Source organism: Salvia hispanica, chromosome 6 (genome assembly GCF_023119035.1).
Source record: "Salvia hispanica cultivar TCC Black 2014 chromosome 6, UniMelb_Shisp_WGS_1.0, whole genome shotgun sequence".
Lineage (NCBI taxonomy): Eukaryota > Viridiplantae > Streptophyta > Magnoliopsida > Lamiales > Lamiaceae > Salvia > Salvia hispanica.
In genome coordinates, this window is record NC_062970.1 from 28,444,495 (window position 1) to 28,463,824 (window position 19,330).

General features: G+C 40.9%; 1 protein-coding gene across 1 annotated transcript; it reads right to left on the reverse strand.

Annotated features, from left to right (window-relative positions):
- Positions 1 to 8,319: 8,319 nt before the first annotated feature.
- On the reverse strand, positions 8,320 to 8,814 carry LOC125195070. Its single transcript, XM_048093273.1, has 2 exons — positions 8,437 to 8,814; positions 8,320 to 8,364 (listed from the first exon to the last, which is right to left on the reverse strand). The coding sequence occupies exons 1-2, from the start codon at positions 8,812 to 8,814 to the stop codon at positions 8,320 to 8,322; spliced, it is 423 nt and encodes a 140-aa protein (XP_047949230.1).
- Between the last annotated feature and the right edge of the window lie 10,516 nt (positions 8,815 to 19,330).

The window sequence follows — 19,330 nt, forward strand, 5'->3', positions numbered from 1 at the left end:
TGAAATTAGCCTTATCAAACTGCTCACACTTAAAACATACTTGTCCTCAAGTATAAAGACAAGAAAAGAGAAATAAGGCGAATTTCAATGCATGGTTATTCCCTGACCAAAGAGAACTACTAGACCTAAACACTAACATGAAAGAAAGAAAAAACAATAGCACTTAATAAAACACATAGGCATGAATTAGTTCAGATTTTTGGGCAGCTGTCGCCACAAGTTTAAGGCCAATCCAATAGTTTACACTCTCTAAATCCTCCCCTTCCCTTCTTCCACCTAATCGGTTTGTCAGCTCGTCCAGATAGCCATTAGTTTGCTAATTGTTAGATTCGCTCGATCACTCATTCCTCACCAGGGATGTTAGGATCGATCGCTCATAATTAGTTCTTGCTATTGATGCTTCGGGTTATGAGAATTTTCTCCTTCTATCCTCCTTTCCTAATTTTTTCTCCTGGACTTCGTCCAGCTTATACCTCCTCTTTCCTGGACTTCGTCCAGCTTATTCCTCCAGATTTTTTCTCTCTCTTTTTTTTTTTAATATTTTCTTCCTTTGGACTTTGTCCAGCTTATACCTACGGGTTTGAAAATTTTTCTCTTTTTTTTTCTTTTCTTAATATCTCCTTTCTAAATTCTTCTCCCTAAGCATCAGGTAGCAGCCCTTTTATTATGTTAGCGCTCAATGTTAAGGCTTCTAACTCACATTAATAGTGAGGTTTCACAATTAGGTCAGCTAAGGCACCTTCTATCGTTCTTGCCTCCTCCAAACCGATTTTAGCTTATTAAGGAAAGAGGCCTCAAAGTTGTAGTGCATCCTATTTTCAATTACTCTCCCTAAGGGAATCTTGCCTTATTATCCTTGTTAATTCATGCTTAAACACATAACCTAAAAAAAAAAAAAAAAAACTAGAACTCCTAGACCTAAGAACTTCTTCACATGCTGAGCACATACTGCACTAACTCTCCCACCCCCTCCCACTTCACTCCAGCTTGTTCCCAAGCTATCCTAGTGAAGGGGGGAAATGAGGGAGTTGGTGCACACAATCAAAATAAAACACATAAAACTTCTCACACTTAGACCGAACAACGGGCTAAGTGGGAGAGAAAAAACAAAGACATAAACAGGACAAAGCATACTGAATATATACATAAACTTCTCACACTTAGACCAAGAATTGGACTAAGTGGGAGATGAACACCTAATCACAAGAAAAGCATGCTGAAGAAACATATAAACTTCTCACACTTAGACCAAAGATTGGACTAAGTGGGAGAACACACAAGACAACAGTTAAACATGCTCAGCACAAACAACATGGATATAAAAACAGAAAATAAAATGAAATGACTGAAATGTAAAATTTACTTGGTCAACGGGGGGGATTCAATTCTGGGTCCGGCTCCCTTGGGAGCCAGACTTGGATGGTATGCTGGGGTGGTTCACTTTCACTTTCTTCTTTGCCGGCGATGCCGGCGCTTTTTCTTCAGTCATAACGGGGGGTCTAGACAGGGGTTTCTTCACAGGGACAGACGTCAAGGCTGGAGACACATGCGGGGCTACCGAAGGCTTGGAGGGGGGTGAAAGCTGCTCCTGGGAGGAACTTCCCGGACCGGGCTGCCGCTTCTCCTTGATTTGGGGAAACATCTCTCCCAACCATACTGCCATTCTCTGCATAAGCTTGACCGCCTCGGTCATCCTCTCATTCTGGGCAGATGAGCGTCCAGCCAGGGTATTCAAACTCCCCTTGATATCTTGTAGCACCTTCTTGACTTCACCAATATCTCCTCTCACCTCAGCCACCTCCTTCCGTAGTTCGGTCACATCCACATTCACCACGTCTTCCACCAGCTCTGGTTCATGCTTCACCTTGTCCACGTTGGCCCCCATGTTGTAGAAGCACAACTCCATCCCTTCCATGTGTAAGATCCCTTTATTGAAAAAGTACTCCATGTTGAATAACTCCGGGGGCTCACACATTGTAACACTCGACTCTGCCTTCCCAATCTTCATGTCGAAGTTGCGCTCTATGTAGGCGCCGAGAAGGTGGCAAGTGTACATGTGGCGGGAAGGGTTGGCAGTCATCTGATGGCAGGCCTGGGCTAACCAATATCCAAGGTGAACCTTGATGCGTTTAGACATGCACCAAGTAAAGTAGAGCTCGGTGGTGGTGATGCTGGAGCTGGTTGTGCCCATCAGATTGTACCCGATGAATTCTTGGGCGAAACGTAGAAGATGGTCGGTGAGGTGGATCCCTTTTGATATACTGGTCTTGAAAATTCCACTCCTGGCGTGTGTCAAGTATTCCCAAGCAGTTTGTGGTGAGAATCCGGGTGTGTCCTTTGGTGGGCCGTATGCTCTGTCGTCCCAAATGCCCTCATCATCCTCGGCATTGCTAAATAGCCCCATCCTCAAAGACCACTCCCTTACACTCATGGTATGCTCGATGGTGAAAAGACGGAAGGAGATGGAGTTCGCATCTGGATCGGTAGTAGCCTTGAACCTGAAAGTGGAGAAGAATTCCCGGGCCGCTTCCACTGGCACCTCCTGTTCACTATGGTTCAGGAGCCACTCAAAGCCTATTCCCTTGATGTGGCCAAGGAATTCTTCATCAGACTCTATTTCCCTCAGCGAGTCCTTATCGTATCTCTTCCCTGATTTGGCCAGTTTCCCAACTGCGCTTCGATCCTTGTACGTCTGTATCCTCTTCGAGTCATTGAACTTAGACATAGCTCCTAGGAGCTTCTTTGTGATCCAGACTTCTTCTCACTCGAAGTTTGGGACCTCCTCCTCTTCCTCGATCTCTTCCTCGGTCTTGCTACTCTCATCACCAGGTCCAGAAGCCTTGGGGAGCGGGCGGGGAGCTTTTCCGACCGAGATGAGTCTTTGAGATTTCTGGGGCTGAGGGACGACAGTTGTCTTTCCCTTCCGTTTGTGCTCCTTGACTACTCAACGCTCTTCCGCGGGGCTACCTCATCTTCAGAGTCGGGAGTCTCTTTCTCCTGCATGCTCGTTGCCCCCGGGGCCAGGAATCCTGATCCCTTCGTCTGGTCATCCTCTTCTACTTGACGCCCGCGGATCAGCGGGTGAGTCCTCTGGTTTTTTCTCCAGATCCACTACCTCCAACGGCCCGTCCCCTCCAAAATTATTAGGGATTTCTCCCTCAGCACACGTAACTGCGGTTTCCCCCATAGATTTAATCGGAGTCTCCTCCTCAGGTTTGTTAGGGATTTCTCCCTCGGACACAACTGGGGTTTCCCCCTCAACAAACAAAGTCGGGGTTGCCCCCTCATGATCAAACGGGGTTCCCCCCTCCACATATAAACTCGGGGTTTCCCCCTCCACATTCTTAGAAACAGGGGTTTCCCCCTCCATCTACTGTAAATCAGATGCGTTACCTTCCCTCGTGACTCCATCCACCAAATAATCCGCTGACGCTTTCCTCCTCAAGTCCGCTGCCGCCCTTTCCCTGTTCTGCACTGTTTGGGTTCGGCCCAGTTGCTGCATGCGTCTGATCTAGGGTTTTGGAATCCCCTAGGTTTGAACTCGGTGGTTGCGCCTTTGGTTCCTCAGGAATTGCCGGCGGTTGCCGATGAAACATCGAGAAACGGGAGAATAGTTTCTCGGCCTCTTATTTACTTCCGAACTTCTCTTCTAGTTCCTTCAAGAATGCTTCCTCATCAGGACTTTTGACGGTAGAGGAACCTTGCACAGAAGTCGGGTTCCATTCTGAGCGAATATCGAGCGCCGAGAAAGTCGGTTGAAACAGCGGTTGTCCGGACGACTCGCCGGATGGTGGTCTGGTGGCTGGGTCTCCCTTCTTCACGGTGGTTCCCTGTGCTTTCTTCATGGTTACCTGCAACTCACAATTTCTGGGGTAGGTTTGGTTAGGGTTTGAAACGATTTTGGGGAAAATTATTCAGAGAGAGAGTTATGAGAGTAGAGAGAGAATGGACGATTGATTCTGATTGAAAATCAAATATCTCCAGCCTTTTTCAGAGTGACAGGCGAACGGTTGCCATATGATGTAAGAAACTGTATGTTCCTCGAAAAACGGAATTCGAATTTCAAAAGGCAACCGCCTTCCCTTCAATCTGCAAGGCTCTTCCTTCCCCTAGCAATTCAGAACAAAAGAAATGAAACACCAAATTCCTGGGTCGGAGATTATGAGTGACAAAGCAATTTCCCCAAGGAGTTTGGTGCCTCGAAAAATATTTTTGGAAGATTAAAATTTTAATTTGTTTGGATTTTCTTGTTTTTAGAAAGCAATTGAACTATTTACATAGCAAATGAGTATCCTCAAGATTTCCTAGGTCAGTGCAAAAATAAATTTTTGTTTCCCACTTTACCTGACCTAGGAATTCATTAAGGATATCCATTTGCCTGACCATCCTAAGAAATAATAGTTGATGCATGTAGTGGCGTCTCTTCCACCACATGCATATCTGTATTATCTCTGTATACCTTCACTTTGTGCCCACTTGTTCGCCTTGAATCATGCTTTATACCTTGTGAGGATTTGGGCCTATATTTCATTCTTGTGTGATTTATCTGCATTCGTGTACATGTTTCTAAAACTTGCTCTTAGTCTTGCCTAAGTTTGCATAGTGTTTAAGTTGATTTAGGAGGATGATTGGCCATCTTTTCTAGCCTACTTTTATCCAAAATTTTCGACCCTCTCAAATCTTTCAAAAATTTTCTATCTATAGCCAATTTTGAGCCTTTAAGCCTATTCTTTGGAAACCAACATAATGGGGACAATTCCTTGGGTTAGTTAGTTTTTGCTATCTTATTTTGTAAAGGAATTGGAGAGATAAGGAGAAAGTATAAAAAGTGGTGTGCTTAATGTAAGAAAGTACAAAATATGTGCTTGATCTTAGAAAAAAAAAAGAATGGATGCGTATGGAAAAGAAAAAAAAAATAATAAGAAAAGAAAAAAAAAGAATAAGAAAAGAAAAAGTGTGAAAGGTTGTGAAAAGAAAAGAAAAGAAAATCAAAGGATTGGAAAGTGAGTTGAAGGAGATAAATAAAGTGTTAAAAGTGTCTTGGGTTTAGAAAAGTGGAGTTATCTTTACTCTACTTGGAATATTTTTATTTTTAGTCACTTTTTAGCCAAATATTCCTCACCTACCAAAGAGCCTACATTACAACCAAAGATAAAGACATTTCGGACTTTTGAAGCTTAATCACATTTAGTAGAGAAGGGAGTAGACTTTGAGCAAGCCTATGGTAAACTTTGCATGATGCATGATTTGAGTGCTTATATACACATTACCTTCATACACTTTGAGAGTGAGAGAACACTTCCCATCTTTGAAAGTTTGCCACATGTGAGGGCTTGAATTCAAGGTGTTCCACGAGTTAGTAATGAAAGTGCACTAATAAGCCTTGCTTGATTTGATTGTGTTAATACATGTTTAAACTGTTCTTCCATCTTTTGAGGCAATTATGACGTCTAGTCCTTATGCATTCCGTGCGTCTATTTTGTGTCTTTATTGTTTTGTTTGAGGACAAACACAAATGTAAGTTTGGGGGAGTTGATACGCTCGGATTTTGCACGGTTTTAAGGCCATTATTTGGCCCGTTTTTAAGGTCAAAGTTGCATTACATGTCCATTATTTGCATATTTGATCTATTTTGGTATTTTGACATGTTTTGTGAGAAATGTCCATATTTGAGCCAAAAAAGGGAGTTAAAACGCGAAGTAGGGAATCTGGAGCTTCTCCGGCGACCGCCGGCACTTAGCGGAGAAAAAGACACGCGCGGCGACCACCGGGAAGTGCATGGCGACCGCTACAAGGAGTCAGAAGCTACTGGACTGCGCGCGGCGACCGCCGGCCAAGGTGCGGCGGCCCGCCACAGAAACGCGGCGCGCGATAGCTGTCTTCAAACTCAATTTTCCGGCGATTCTAAAGTCCGATTCGAGCGCTATACACACCATTCTCTTCGTCTTGAAAAGAGCTTCAAGATGGTTCAATAATTAATGCAATCGGAATTCTGTGGAGAGAGTTATGGCCGTTCTACCAAAGTCGCACAAAGCTGCCAGCTGCAGTCTATGCGGGAATTTGAAGAAGGAAAGAAGATATTACCTTGTGAAGCCAAATATTTTCCTTCTACTATGGGGAACGAAAATTACATATTTCCTAATACTTGAAGGACACTTATTACCAAATTTAAATCGTTCTAAAGCCTATATATACCCCATAACCTCATTCATAGAATTCAACCCTTCCTTAGCCCCCAAAAGGGGAGCTTTCATAGCTCCTCCTCCAACCCTAATCTTTCATCATCTTTTTGCCAATTACTTCCATAGCATAAATTTGAGAGTTCTTCATTGTGCAAGGGGTTGAAGAAAGAAGCAAGAACATCAAGAACGACAAGGATTCAACCTACGGGTTTTACTTGCTTTAGTTTTATGTTCCAATTGTTTTCACTTCAATCTATGTATTTAGCTTATTCAATTATGTCTAACTAAATTCGTAGGATTCTTTGGATGTGTTAGTAACTTTTATTGGTTTATACAATTCCGTTTTCTATTTAATATCCGTTTTGTTTTTACTTTGTTTCTTCCCTAAGTTAATCTCGATGCTTCATGATTGAGTGACACAATCGTGTATGATTTAATATAACTTGCTTCATAACTGTGACAGAGTTCTAGCGAGTCCACTTAGTAGACGCTACAGTTAGCTTCCCTTAAAACGGCACTGTTAATTGAGAGTGAGGACTTTTCAAGGGTCTTAGGAGCTTTATGGAGTTACGTGTTAGGATTGACAACCCTAATTTTGTAATCAATGTTTGCATCGCATGAGCATAAGCTAGGTGACTCGTTCTATCAAAGTAATAACTGTGCTAGGGTATTGTAGTTGGAATTTGTATAACCATAACTGTGAACGCACATCCATGGAATTCTCTTATCTCTCATATTTTATCTTTGTGATTTAATTGCATTTAGTTGTTTGATTGCTTTTAATTGTTTTTACTTTCAAAAACCCAAAACTTCTCTTGTTTCTCTAGATAGTATTTGACGCTTAGTACATAATAGCCAGTTGCAACTATATTCCCCGTGTTCGATATCCGGTACTGACCTTTAGCTATACTAGATCTACCCTGTATACTTGCAGGTATTTTTAGTGCTAATAAAAAGTGCATCAGCTGCTGCCACACAATTTTGTGGGTCGAGAACTTAAAACTACTGGGTCTGAGAGATGATAAAAATTTTACTCTACCTACTGGGTCAAAGAAATGAAAGCGTACGGAACATACATGACTTGGAGAAACTGGGATATTTTAAAGTTCTAAGACAACTGGAGTAAACTTAACTAGACAAACTTTCCTAATTTGGACAGACAAGCATAAAGCGAAAAGCAAGACAAGTTTCCGTAAACTACCAGGGTATGGAAAAGCATGCAGAAAAGTAAAAGAGACAAAGCAGATGGTACTGACAGGGTCTGGAGGATATGCAGAAAAAGTAAAGTACATGCAGAAAAGTACTGACATAAAGTAGATCTAGTTCTAACTACCAACAACTTCATCTTCTTCGGGAATCAAACGAGAATAGCAGATAAAACAGAGTATCAAACACCATAAAAACATAGCAAACTTTAGATCTAGACTTAAAACGAGAAATTAAAGCCTAAACTAACAGATCTACGCTACTGGACCTAAGGGATGCAGAAACAGAAAGTAAACAGCCATGATCATGCACAACGTAAACAGCAAACACCAATTACGCGAAATTCCAACTCAAAAACACCACGATTCAACAAATCCAAACATCTACATACGCAAATCCCAAGCCTCCATCAACAAACCAACATATTTCAGCTCCAAACATCCAATAATAAACAAGAACGAAAGCTAAAAGCAAGAGATAAACATAAACTCAGCGATATCCAACCAAAAGCAAACATAAATTTCCATAATAACTAGAAATAGGTCTGAATCCAGTAGATCAAAGTCAGGAACTAGAGTTGCGAACTTAAAAACCACAGAGTACTAAATTAAAGCAAGAATCCTCCATATCCAAGTGCGCAACAGTCGAAATAAGAAATTTGAAGTGGGGAACTAAAGCATGGAACGAAAGCTAGAGCTAAGAAAGTGTAGAAGTGGCTGTCTTGTTCTTCAAGGTTGAGCTCCTTATATATGTGAGGCTCTGATCCCTAGGGTATCCCTCTGGTGATTTGACGCTCTTGCCCTTGAGTAAGACTCTTTAAAATAATCTGCTCTCGCTCCATTCTGTTCCTGTCGCCAACTTTTGATTCTCCCAGGTCCGAACGACGACTTCTGATTTTTACTTCAATTCCATCTCTTTTGCATCTGCTAGGTCAGGTAACAAGCAACTTCCTAGGTCCAGCAGATTTACTACGCACCTGAACTCATAAACGCACATTAGCGCCCCAAATGCACAGAATTTCAACCCTAAACCAATGCATGAAACGAGCCTTATCAGGGGCGCTTCCTTGAATCTCTACAGCTCTATTTGCTCGAAGGCCAATGATCGTGTATGGCCCTATCCACTTGGATTTCAACTTGCCAGGCATTAGCTTCAGCCAGGATTGAAAAAGGAGTACTTTCTGCCCTACGCGAAGTTCCATGACTCGGAGATTCTTATCATGCCAGAGCTTTGTTCTTTCTTTATACCACATGGCCGAGTCGAATGCCTCCAGTCTTAGTTCCTCTAATTCCTGTAGCTGCAGTTTCCGTTCCTCTTCACAGTCCCGTTCCTTCATATTCATCTCTTTCACAGCCCAGTAGGCCCTATGCTCCACTTCCACGGGCAAATGGCACATTTTCCCGAACACCAATCTGTACGGTGACATCCCTATCAGCGTTTTCTAAGCAGTCTTATACGCCCAGAGAGCATCGTCGAGGTGCTTACTCCAATCTTTCCTTGTGGTGTTCACCGTCTTTTCCAAGATGTTTTTGATTTCTCTGTTCGAAATCTCTGCTTGACCATTCGATTGGGGATGATAGGGTGTAGCTAATCGATGATGCACACAATATTTTCTCATCAAAGCTTCTATTGTGCGGTTACAAAAGTGCGTACCTTGGTCCGAGATGATGGCTCTGGGCACCCCATACCTATTGAAAATATTGGCCCGCAGAAATTTAGCTACCTCTTTTGACTCGCTGGTGGGTGTAGCTTTTGCTTCTATCCATTTGGATACATAATCCACCGCAACCAAAATGTATTTATTCTCATATGAAGATGAGAAAGGGCCCATAAAGTCCATGCCCCAAACATTGAAAATCTCACAAACTATTATCGGATTCTGCGGCATCTCATCTCTTCTAGAAATTTCCCCGGTCAGTTGACATCTTTCACAGAGTTGACAAAACTCAAAAGAGTCTTTGTTCAGAGTCGGCCAATAAAATCCACTGTCCAAAACTTTCCTAGCAGTTTTCCTAGGCCCAAAATGCCCTCCACAGGCTAAGGCATGGCAGTGGTTCAAGACATCCTTCTGTTCCCACTCCGGGATGCATCGTCGGATAACCTGATCTGAGCACATCTTCCAGAGGTAGGGATCATCCCAGAAGTAGTATTTGGCTTCACTCTTCAGCTTCATTCTCTGGGCCCGGGAAATTTCGTGGGACCCTGGTAGTTCTCCAGTGACTAAGTAATTAGCCAAGTCAGCGAACCATGGCTCTGCATTCATCGGGCGCTTCCCCTTGTCTGATGTTCCTAGACCTGTTGCAGTGAACACTGCTTCCCAGTCAATAGACCTAGCGGACTTCCATATAAAATAAAGACTTTCCTCGGGGAAGGCATCAGGTATAGCTTCATCCGTATCCCCTTGGAATATTCTGCTAAAATGATCTGCAACATTGTTCTCCGTCCCTTTCTTGTCTTTTACCTCCCAATCAAATTCTTGCAGCAACAACACCCATCTAATCAACATTGGCTTAGACTCCCTCTTGGCCAGGAGATACTTAATCGCAGCGTGATCAGTGTAGACTATCACTTTCGACCCTAGCAGATACGGTCGAAATTTCTCGAATGAGTACACCACTGCCAGCATCTCTTTCTCTGTGGTATCATAGTTCTTCTGAGCCTGGTTGAGGGTCTTCGAGGCATAAAAAATGACATAGCTTTTCCCGTCAATCCTCTGACCTAGGACTGCTCCCACTGCAAAATCACTCGCATCACACATCACTTCGAAGGGGTAATTCCAGTCTCGCGCGCGGATTATCGGGGCGGAGACAAGTCTATCATTTAGTATCTGGAACGCCTTCTTGCATCTTTCATCAAAATCAAATTCCACATCATTGTGCAAGAGATGCGTTAGCGGTTGGGCAATTTTTGCAAAATCCCTGATGAACCTCCTATAGAAACCTGCGTGACCCAGGAACCCTCTAACCTCCTTCTGATTCGTGGGGTAGGGTAGTTTCGAGATTACATCCACCTTGGCTTTATCCACTTGAATCCCTCTCTCGGAGACTACATGACCAAGGACTATTCCTTCAGGTACCATGAAATGGCATTTTTTGAAGTTTAGGACTAAATTCTTCTCTTGACACCTTCTCAATATCAGATCTAAATTGGCCAAGCATGCATCGAAGGAATTTCCATACACCGTGAAATCATCCATAAGAATTTACCTCCAACAGATCTGAGAAGATGCTCATCATACAGCGCTGGAATGTTCCTGGTGCATTGCAGAATCCAAACGGCATACTTCTATACGCATAAGTACCAAACGGGCAGGTAAAAGTTTTCTTCTCCTGATCTTCCAGATCCACATATATCTGGAAGTATCCACTGTATCCATCTAGAAAGCAAAAATATTACTTTCCAACCAACCTCCAACATCTGGTCAATGAAGGGCAAAGGAAAATGATCCTTTTTAGTGGCTTCATTAAGCTTCCTGTAATCGATGCACATTCTCCATCCAGTCACCAATCTAGTAGGCACCAATTCATTCTTATCATTTTCCACAACTTGTATTCCCGACTTCTTTGGTACCATGTGAACTGGGCTGACCCATTCGCTGTCTGGAATGGAGTAAATAATCCCCAAGGATAGCAACTTCAATACTTCCTTCAGAACTTCTTCCCTCATGTTTGGGTTTAGCTTGCGTTGTGGGTCTCTACGCGCCTTCGCCCCCTCTTCCAGTCAGATGTGGTGCATGCAAAGATCAGGGCTGATTCCTACCAACTCGGAGAGCGTCCACCCTATGGCTTTCTTGTTCCTTCGGATCACTTCAAGTAGATCATTCTCCTGCTCCGTTGTCAAGTGGTTGTTGATGATCACTGGGAATGTTTCATCTTCCCCAAGGTAGACATACTTCAGTGTTTCGGGTAGTTTCTTCAACTCCTTCTTTGGTGTGATGGCTTCCTGAGGCAGGGGGTAGTTTCTCCAGACTCTTTGTTGCTATCTCATCCAAGTTTGTTCCCTCGTCTGGACTTTTCACCTAAACAGACCCCGTAGACTCGAATGACAGTGGTTGGTGGCAGAATGCCATGATCGCTTCATTGATCTGTTCATTTGTTCATGGCCTCATCGATGTTAAATGTATATTTTTCCCCATGATAATCCAGGCATATTGTTCCATCAAAAACATCTATTATAGTCTCAGCGGTGCGTAAGAATGGTCTCCCTAATAGCACTCCGCTAGACTCAACAGATTCATTATCACTCATTTTTATCACATGAAAATCAGCTGGGTACAGGAAATCATGCACTTTCACTATCACGTTCTCCAACACACCTTCGGTTGAAATGCATGTACTATCGGCTAACTGAATTACCACTTTCGTATCCACCAGACTCACTCCTATCAACTTCTTTTATATCGAAAGTGTTAACACATTTATCGAAGCCCCTAGATCACACATAACATGCTCAATTTTAATGTCACCCAGAGAAATAGGCAAAGTGAACATACCTGGGTCTGTGCATTTTGATGGTATCCTCCTCTTCTGTATCACAGCCGACACATTTTCTCCAATTACTATCTTCCCGCCGGGCTTGGTCTTTCCTGCTATGAACTCTTTAATGAATTTACTGAATGTAGACAGCTTCAAAGCTTGTAGGAAGGGCAGGTTGATCTCCAGCTTGCCGAAAATCTCCATGAAGTCTTCGGTGTCGTCCTTCTTCTTTTTGTCTTCCCCTCGATGAGGGAATGGCTTCGTACGCTTCAACGTCCCTGCCAGACCTGAGACGGATGACTCACCGACTTCTTTCCTTCCTTCCTCAATCTCCACTTCAGGCTCCGGGTCTAAGAAAAATGGATCGGCCATCCGAGGTAGTGGTTTCTCCAGATCCCCTTTTTGAAGACCGTCTTCTACTCTGACATTGCTTACCTCAGTATCCTCCAGATCAGGGGTTTTTCCTTCCTTGCTCGTCAATAGAGGTGTATTCTCATCTTTTCTCATCACCGGTCAGGTGGTTTTACTGAAGCTGGTATCCTTCATTCGTGTCCCCTCATCTCATTCAACGAAGTGGCCAATTGCGACATTTGTTTGGCCAACATATCCATAGCAAACTTATGCTCCTGTTGAGCATCTTGGATTTTGTGTACCACATCATAATTTGCTTGCATATTGTTCTGCATGTGTTGTTGAGAGCTGACTAGATCATGTACCATCTCATCCAGATTCCTCGGAGGTTTGTAGTTTGACTGATTTGAACTTGACCCCTGATTGTGGCTTGGTCCGCTCCCCTGATTTGGGCGATAATTAGCCTGACCTCCTTGATTGTTGCTGAACTGGTTCCCTGACCCTTGATTCCCTTGGTGCGCATGCTGGAAATTCTTATTGTTTCCGGTGGCGTTCCTCTAATGTGGTGGCACATAAGAGCTCCCATGATTACTTTGTTCCTGTTGTTCCAATTGGACTGGTCCCCTTGATTGCGATAACTCCAATTATTCGATCCTTCCTAGTTTTTCCCTAACCAGTTTGAATAATGCTGGGGTCCTTCCTGACCACGGTTAGGCCAGTTCTGCTGGTTCTCTGCTGGACCTGGGTACTGTAGCTGGTCCAGCTTGTATTCTGATTACTTTGATTCCAATTCCCCACTGCATTTACTTGGGCTTGGAACTCTCCATCGGGTGATGGACCATAATAGAGCTGGAGTTGATTTTCCTCTGGACCTGGTGGCTTCTCTTTCTCCTGCGGGGTCGGGGAATTCTTTTTCTCAATCGCACTAAGAAATGCCTTCTCCAACCGATCTATCATGTCCCCAACTCCTTCTCCGTCTTGTTCCTTGATTGCGTTTGCTGAACCTCTCCTCATGATACGCGGGTGATCATAGGCCTTCTTTGCGTCAATCAGCCTTCCCAAAATCTCTCGTGCTTCACTTGCCTTATTCTTGGTAAAATTTCCCCCGCTCGAGGAATTCATTAAGTCCTTCGACTCAGGATTAGCTCCTTCATAGAACAAGTAAAAAGTCTCAGCCTCCATCATCCTATGGTTGGGACAGGCGTCGAGCAGCCCCTTAAATCGAGACCAGTATTGACTCAAAGACTCATCGTAATCCTGCTTGCATTCCTGAATCTCCTTCTTTAGGGCATTTGTTTTGTTTGACGGGAAGAAATAATCCAGGAATTCCAGCTTGAAATCCTTCCATGTGTTAATCGAGTCTGGTGGGAGCCTCAGCAGCCAAGTATTAGCTTCCCCTTTAAGGGCAAACGGGACGGCACGCAGACGGTAGTCCTCTTCAGTAGCATCGTTAGGTCGCTTTTGGATACTGCACAGCTTACTAAACTCGTTCAGGATTTCGTAAGGACATTCATTCCTTCGTCCAGAGAATGTAGGTAAAACACCCAACACATTTGTCTTAATATCAATAGACCTCTAGCGCTGGTTCGAGACTATGGCATGAGCGGGCTCACCGTCCAGATGCGCGGTGAGTGAACCTATCTCCGTCTTCCTCTTCCTCGGTTTCGGAGTGCTCTGTTTCTGTAGACGATTTCGGGTCCTCTCCTTCTGACGAGTTCCACTCCTTCTCACTTTCTGATTCGAATGGGAATGGATCTACTGTCGTGAACCCTGATCTGGTGGTGATGGTGGATGTCGATTCCTTAACCTGCCACCTGACTTGAGCGTCCTTCGACCCAGACGGGTTACTCCAGTTCCCAAATCGTGAGCCCTTGCTCATAAACTGCCAAGAGAAACAAATAACAAAAAATAAACTATATACACCAAATCCTCAAACACGTAAGCAAATTACGCCATCCATCCCCAGCAACGGCGCCATTTGAAAAGGCTGGGATAGAAGCTAATGATGGTTAGCGAAGGCGTGTTCTAAAAAATAATGAAGAAAACCCTCAGTCCAGGAAATCCGCTAGACACTGGGTCTAGGAACTCAGAAAACCTTGAGCTACCTGTCGTTGGGCACACAATCACTACCTTAACTCCCTCTTCAAAAACCCTCAACCCGCTTTAATTAAGAAAACTAGTACGTGGAAGTAGGGATCGAATCCACAGAGATGAATGCGCAAGTAAACATGTTCAAAGACTCGGGAACTATTTATTTTTTTTGGCTGCTGCCACGCAATTTTGGGGTTGAGCTTTAATTCCTAGACTTGATAATTGAAATATGCTACTCTAACAGCTAGATCTAGGCAGAAACATAAAAACATGCACATTAAACGAAATAGAGCGAGACAATTACTAGATCGAACGAACAATTTCCTGAATTAACCTAGACCTGGGAAAGCAACTAAATGTGGGGACCATTTTCTGAAAAGGTAGAGTACGATTGAAAAGCTGCAAAATAACTAACTCAAGGACTAACTAACAACGACATCATCTTCTTCAACATTTATCATGAAACAACCAGTTAAAAACAGAGCAAGAACGAAGATCAAAGCAAAGTAGACGGAATTAAACCGACAGAAATGAAGAACAGTTAAAACTAAAGCAGATCTACGGCTACTAGACGAGGTAAAACGAGAATACAGAACTTAAACAATCGAATGAAACAAAAACAAGCAGATCCAACCACGGGACACTTAATCCACTCCGGATCCAAGCCATCCACAACAACCAAACATCATTTCCACCTCCGATCCTCACTAGTCTATGTAGATTCAACCGATCGACAACAGATTTCTTACAAACCAACTCCAAACTCAGATCAACCAACAATAATCAGCAAATCAAACCCAAAACAACACGATAAGATAAACGAAACATAAACAGAAATATTCATTGCAAAATACGAAACGTCGAACGATAGAAACAACACCAAAGCCGAGCCTCGAACAGCGAGGACTCGGCGAGTACCAAAAGTAGACAGAAAATTAAAGATAATTGTTTCTTCGCCTCCGTAGAGACGGTGTTGCACCCAAACTTCCGATGAAATGAGAACCCCCTACGATTTCCCCCTAAGTGTGTGATACGCTCGGATTTTGCGTTGTTTTAAGGCCATTATTTGGTCCGTTTTTTATGTCAAAGTCACTCCACACGTCCATTATTTGCATATTTTGTCTATTTTGGTATTTTGACGTGTTTTGTGAGAAATGTGCATAATTGAGCCGAAAAGGGGAGCCAAAACGCCAAGTTTGGGAATCTGGAGTCAAACGGCGACCGGTGACCGCCGCGTACGTGTGCGGCGACCGCCGGCGCCCGGCGGGCAGATTAATGCAGCGGTCCGCCTCGGAAAAATGTGCTTGGAAGAGAAGTCTCGCTCGGCGACCGCCGGAGGATGTGCGGCGGTCCGCCGCCGAGGGAACAGACTGAATCCAACGCGGCGATCGCCTGCTAAGGTGCAGCGGCCCGCCGGAAAAAGGCGGCGAATCCGAGAAGCCCTAGATTTGCACCCAGTTTTACCATATTTTGGAGATTTTTTCCTTCTACAACAAGGCAAGGCTTTTCCCTATAAATAAGGCCTCAAGCTTCATCAAAAAGAGAGAACTTCTACTTGCAAAATAATTCATAGAGATCAAGACCTAGAGTACTTCATTGGTGCAAGGAGTTGGAGCAGGATTTCAAGAACATCAAGAACGACAAGGATTCAACCCATGGGTTTTATTTGTTTTAGTTTTATGTTCAAATTGACTTCCCTTCAATCTATGTTTTTAGCTTATTCAATTATGTGTAACTAAACTCATAGGATTCTAGGGATGTGTTAGTAACGACTTTGGTTATACAAGTTCCGTTTTCTATTTAATATCCGTTTTTTTTTTACTTTGTTTCTTCCCTAAGTAGTTTTGATGCTGCATGATTGAGTGACACAATTGTGTATGATTTAATATAACTTGCTTCATAACTGTGACAGAGTTCTAGCAAGTTAGATCCACTTAGTAGACACTACAGTTAGCTTCCTTTAAAACGGCACTGTTAATTGAGAGTGAAGACTTTTTAAGGGTCTTAGGAGCTTTTTGGAGTTACGTGTTAGGATTGACAACCCTAATCTTGTAATCAACGTTTGTTTCGCATGAGCATAACCTAGGTGACTCGTTCTATCAAAGTAATAACTGTGCTAGGGTATTGTAGTTGGAATTTTGTATAACCATAACTGTGAACACACATCCCTGGGATTCCCTTATCCTATTGTCTTTCTCTTGATTTATCTGCTCTTAGTTGATCTATGCTTTCTATTGTTTTCCGTTTTTCAAAAGTTTTCAAAACCAAAAATGTTTTTCCAAATAGTGATTGAGTCTCAGTAGAGGATAGACACTTTGTATTAGTCTTCCCCGTGTTCGATATTCGGTACTAACCTTTAGCTATACTATATATACTCTGTATACTTGCAGGTTTATTTAGTGCTAATAAAAAGTGCATCAGTGTGTGAGTGTGTAGAGAAAAGAAGAAAACTAAGCTAGGAGCTGAAAGGTGATGATCATGTTGATTGCGTGCTCCCTTTTTATAATGGATAGAGCTTCTAGACTGTTCTTGCAATGCCCCTTTTGCCCTTCGATTCAATGCTCTTTTGTCTAGCACTCTTCCTTGTTCAGCTTATTTCCCTTGCCGGCTTCCTCCACCAGGTGATCTCTGTCTTCTTCCTGGGGTTGGCAATTTTCACTACACACCTGGCTCAAAAAGGTTTGTTAGACCCGAGAAATCACAAAATTTATCCCTTAACCAATGCATGAAATTAGCCTTATCAACCACCGATCCCAGAATTATACAGCGAGGAACTCCAAAATTATTAAAATATAAGCATGACATACATCTTCTGTTAAATGAAAATATGCCATAAAATCAAATTGAGGACCACTACTAATTTAATGTAACTATACAAAATTAAATAAAGAGTGAACTACATAAATGGTACCTGATCTTTCACTTTCGCACATAAATAGTATCTAATCTTTATTTTATATCGTTTTTGGTATCCTGTGACAAAAACAACCCTAGGTACCAAATATGTGATTTTTTTTCATGGAGGATATTTTTGGAAATTTCAATTAAATGGTAGCAAATATGTGATTAACTGATTATTTTTTCTTCCTTTCTTATTTCTCTTTTTCTTATTTAGTTCCTTATTCTTTCTTTTTTCTCATTTTCTTCTTTCTTTTTAGTATTTTTTCTTCCTTTCTTTTTTTCTTTTTTCTCCTTAATTTATGTTTCTTCTTCCTTCTTTTTTCTTTTTTCTTCTTTTTTCTTCTTTCTTTTTAGTGTTTTATACATACATCTTATTACATTATATAAATAAAAAACAAATACCTAATTAAATTAATTATTTAAAGTAATTAAATTAATTGAATATTTTTTATTAAATTATTTTATACTATTTTAAGGTTGAAACACCTAACTAATAATATTCAACTTTTATATCATTACAGTTCACAATGTTAAATTTTTATTTAGGCTATATTGATTAGTTACTAATAATAATAATAATAATAATAATAATAATAATAATTATTATTATTATTATTATTATTATTATTATATTATTATTATTATTATTACATGATTCATAATTTATATAATTATACTACAATTATTTATTAATTACTATTAGTTTTAGTATTATAATAATAATAATATTATAATAATTAAATATAATTATAACTATAATTATATTTAAGTATATTTGAATGATATTAAAAATAAATTATTTATTAATTTATAACATCAAAATAATAATATTAATATTGATTAATAATAATAGTATAAAGAATTAGGAGAATGAAACTTTTGGTACTAATTTTATGGATGCCTAAAATACCTTCTATGATATAAATGGGAAAATATATTTGTTTAAAGGGCATTTTGGGAAGAAAATTGCATCAGTTACCAAAAATGTGATTTAGAGGTAAAAAAAACGATATAAAATAAAGATCAGGTACCATTTATGTGCGATAGTGAAAGATCAGGTACAATTTATGTAGTTCACTCTTAAATAAAATGCTCAATATGACAATCACAAACAAACAAAATAAATGTTATTCTATAATTCACGCTACTTAGGACTTAGCAATGAAAAGTGAACTTCAGAATATGGAATTGCCTTAGTGCCGTAATTCTAGAGATGGAGAAGCAATATTAAACTATGTATTAGATGATTAATGAAAAGATGGAGAACGGTAGCGGCGGGAGTGAATATTGGCTGAGAAGATGAGATTTGGGATATTAACCATCTAGGTTTAATTCTAATTTAATATAAAATAATATTTAATTAAATTTTAATGTAAAATTACTAACATATCCCTAGAATTTTTTAATAAAAATGGGGGTTCCATGGGTCCCCAATGTCACTTCTTATGTCCGCCTCTGAGTATTGATATGCTATACATTGCTTTTTCATAATTTTCTTGGTACATTTGCTTTAAATTACTTTTATATTGTTCTTTAAATTTTTGCATATATACAGTACATGACTACATGTGTTACGAAAATAAGTGTTTAAAACTATGCTTAACTTTTTTAGAAGAATAAAAATCTTTAACTTAAGGCTAGTAGGAGTAATTGTTATGAGTAGTGCAGTAGTATATAACGACAAATTCAAAGTTTGTCTGAAGAAGTATAGTAGTACTAAAAAAAAAGACAAAAAGAATAGTGAAAGAATTGATTAATCAGATTTTTCGATTTTTTAACTTTAACATCCCGCTAAAATATTGTTTTCCTACCTTCAAATCCAACTCTTTTTTCTTTAAATCACCTCAACTGTAGTCTGCTTTTTATTTCAATATTTTTCTTTGAAAACTCGAAAAGTGGCAAGATCATAATCGTTTATGCATATGATATCTTGGCCATCAGAGTTGTACGTAACAAAAGTGCAATATACTCCCTCCTTTTCTCTCTGTATTTGAGGTATTTCTTTTCAGCACGGAATTTAAGAAATTGTATTAAAAGTTAGTCAAGTGAACGGAGAATAAAGTAGGAAAGAGAAAAGATATAGAGATGAAATTAGAATAAAGTAGGATAGAAGAATAGCGGGTG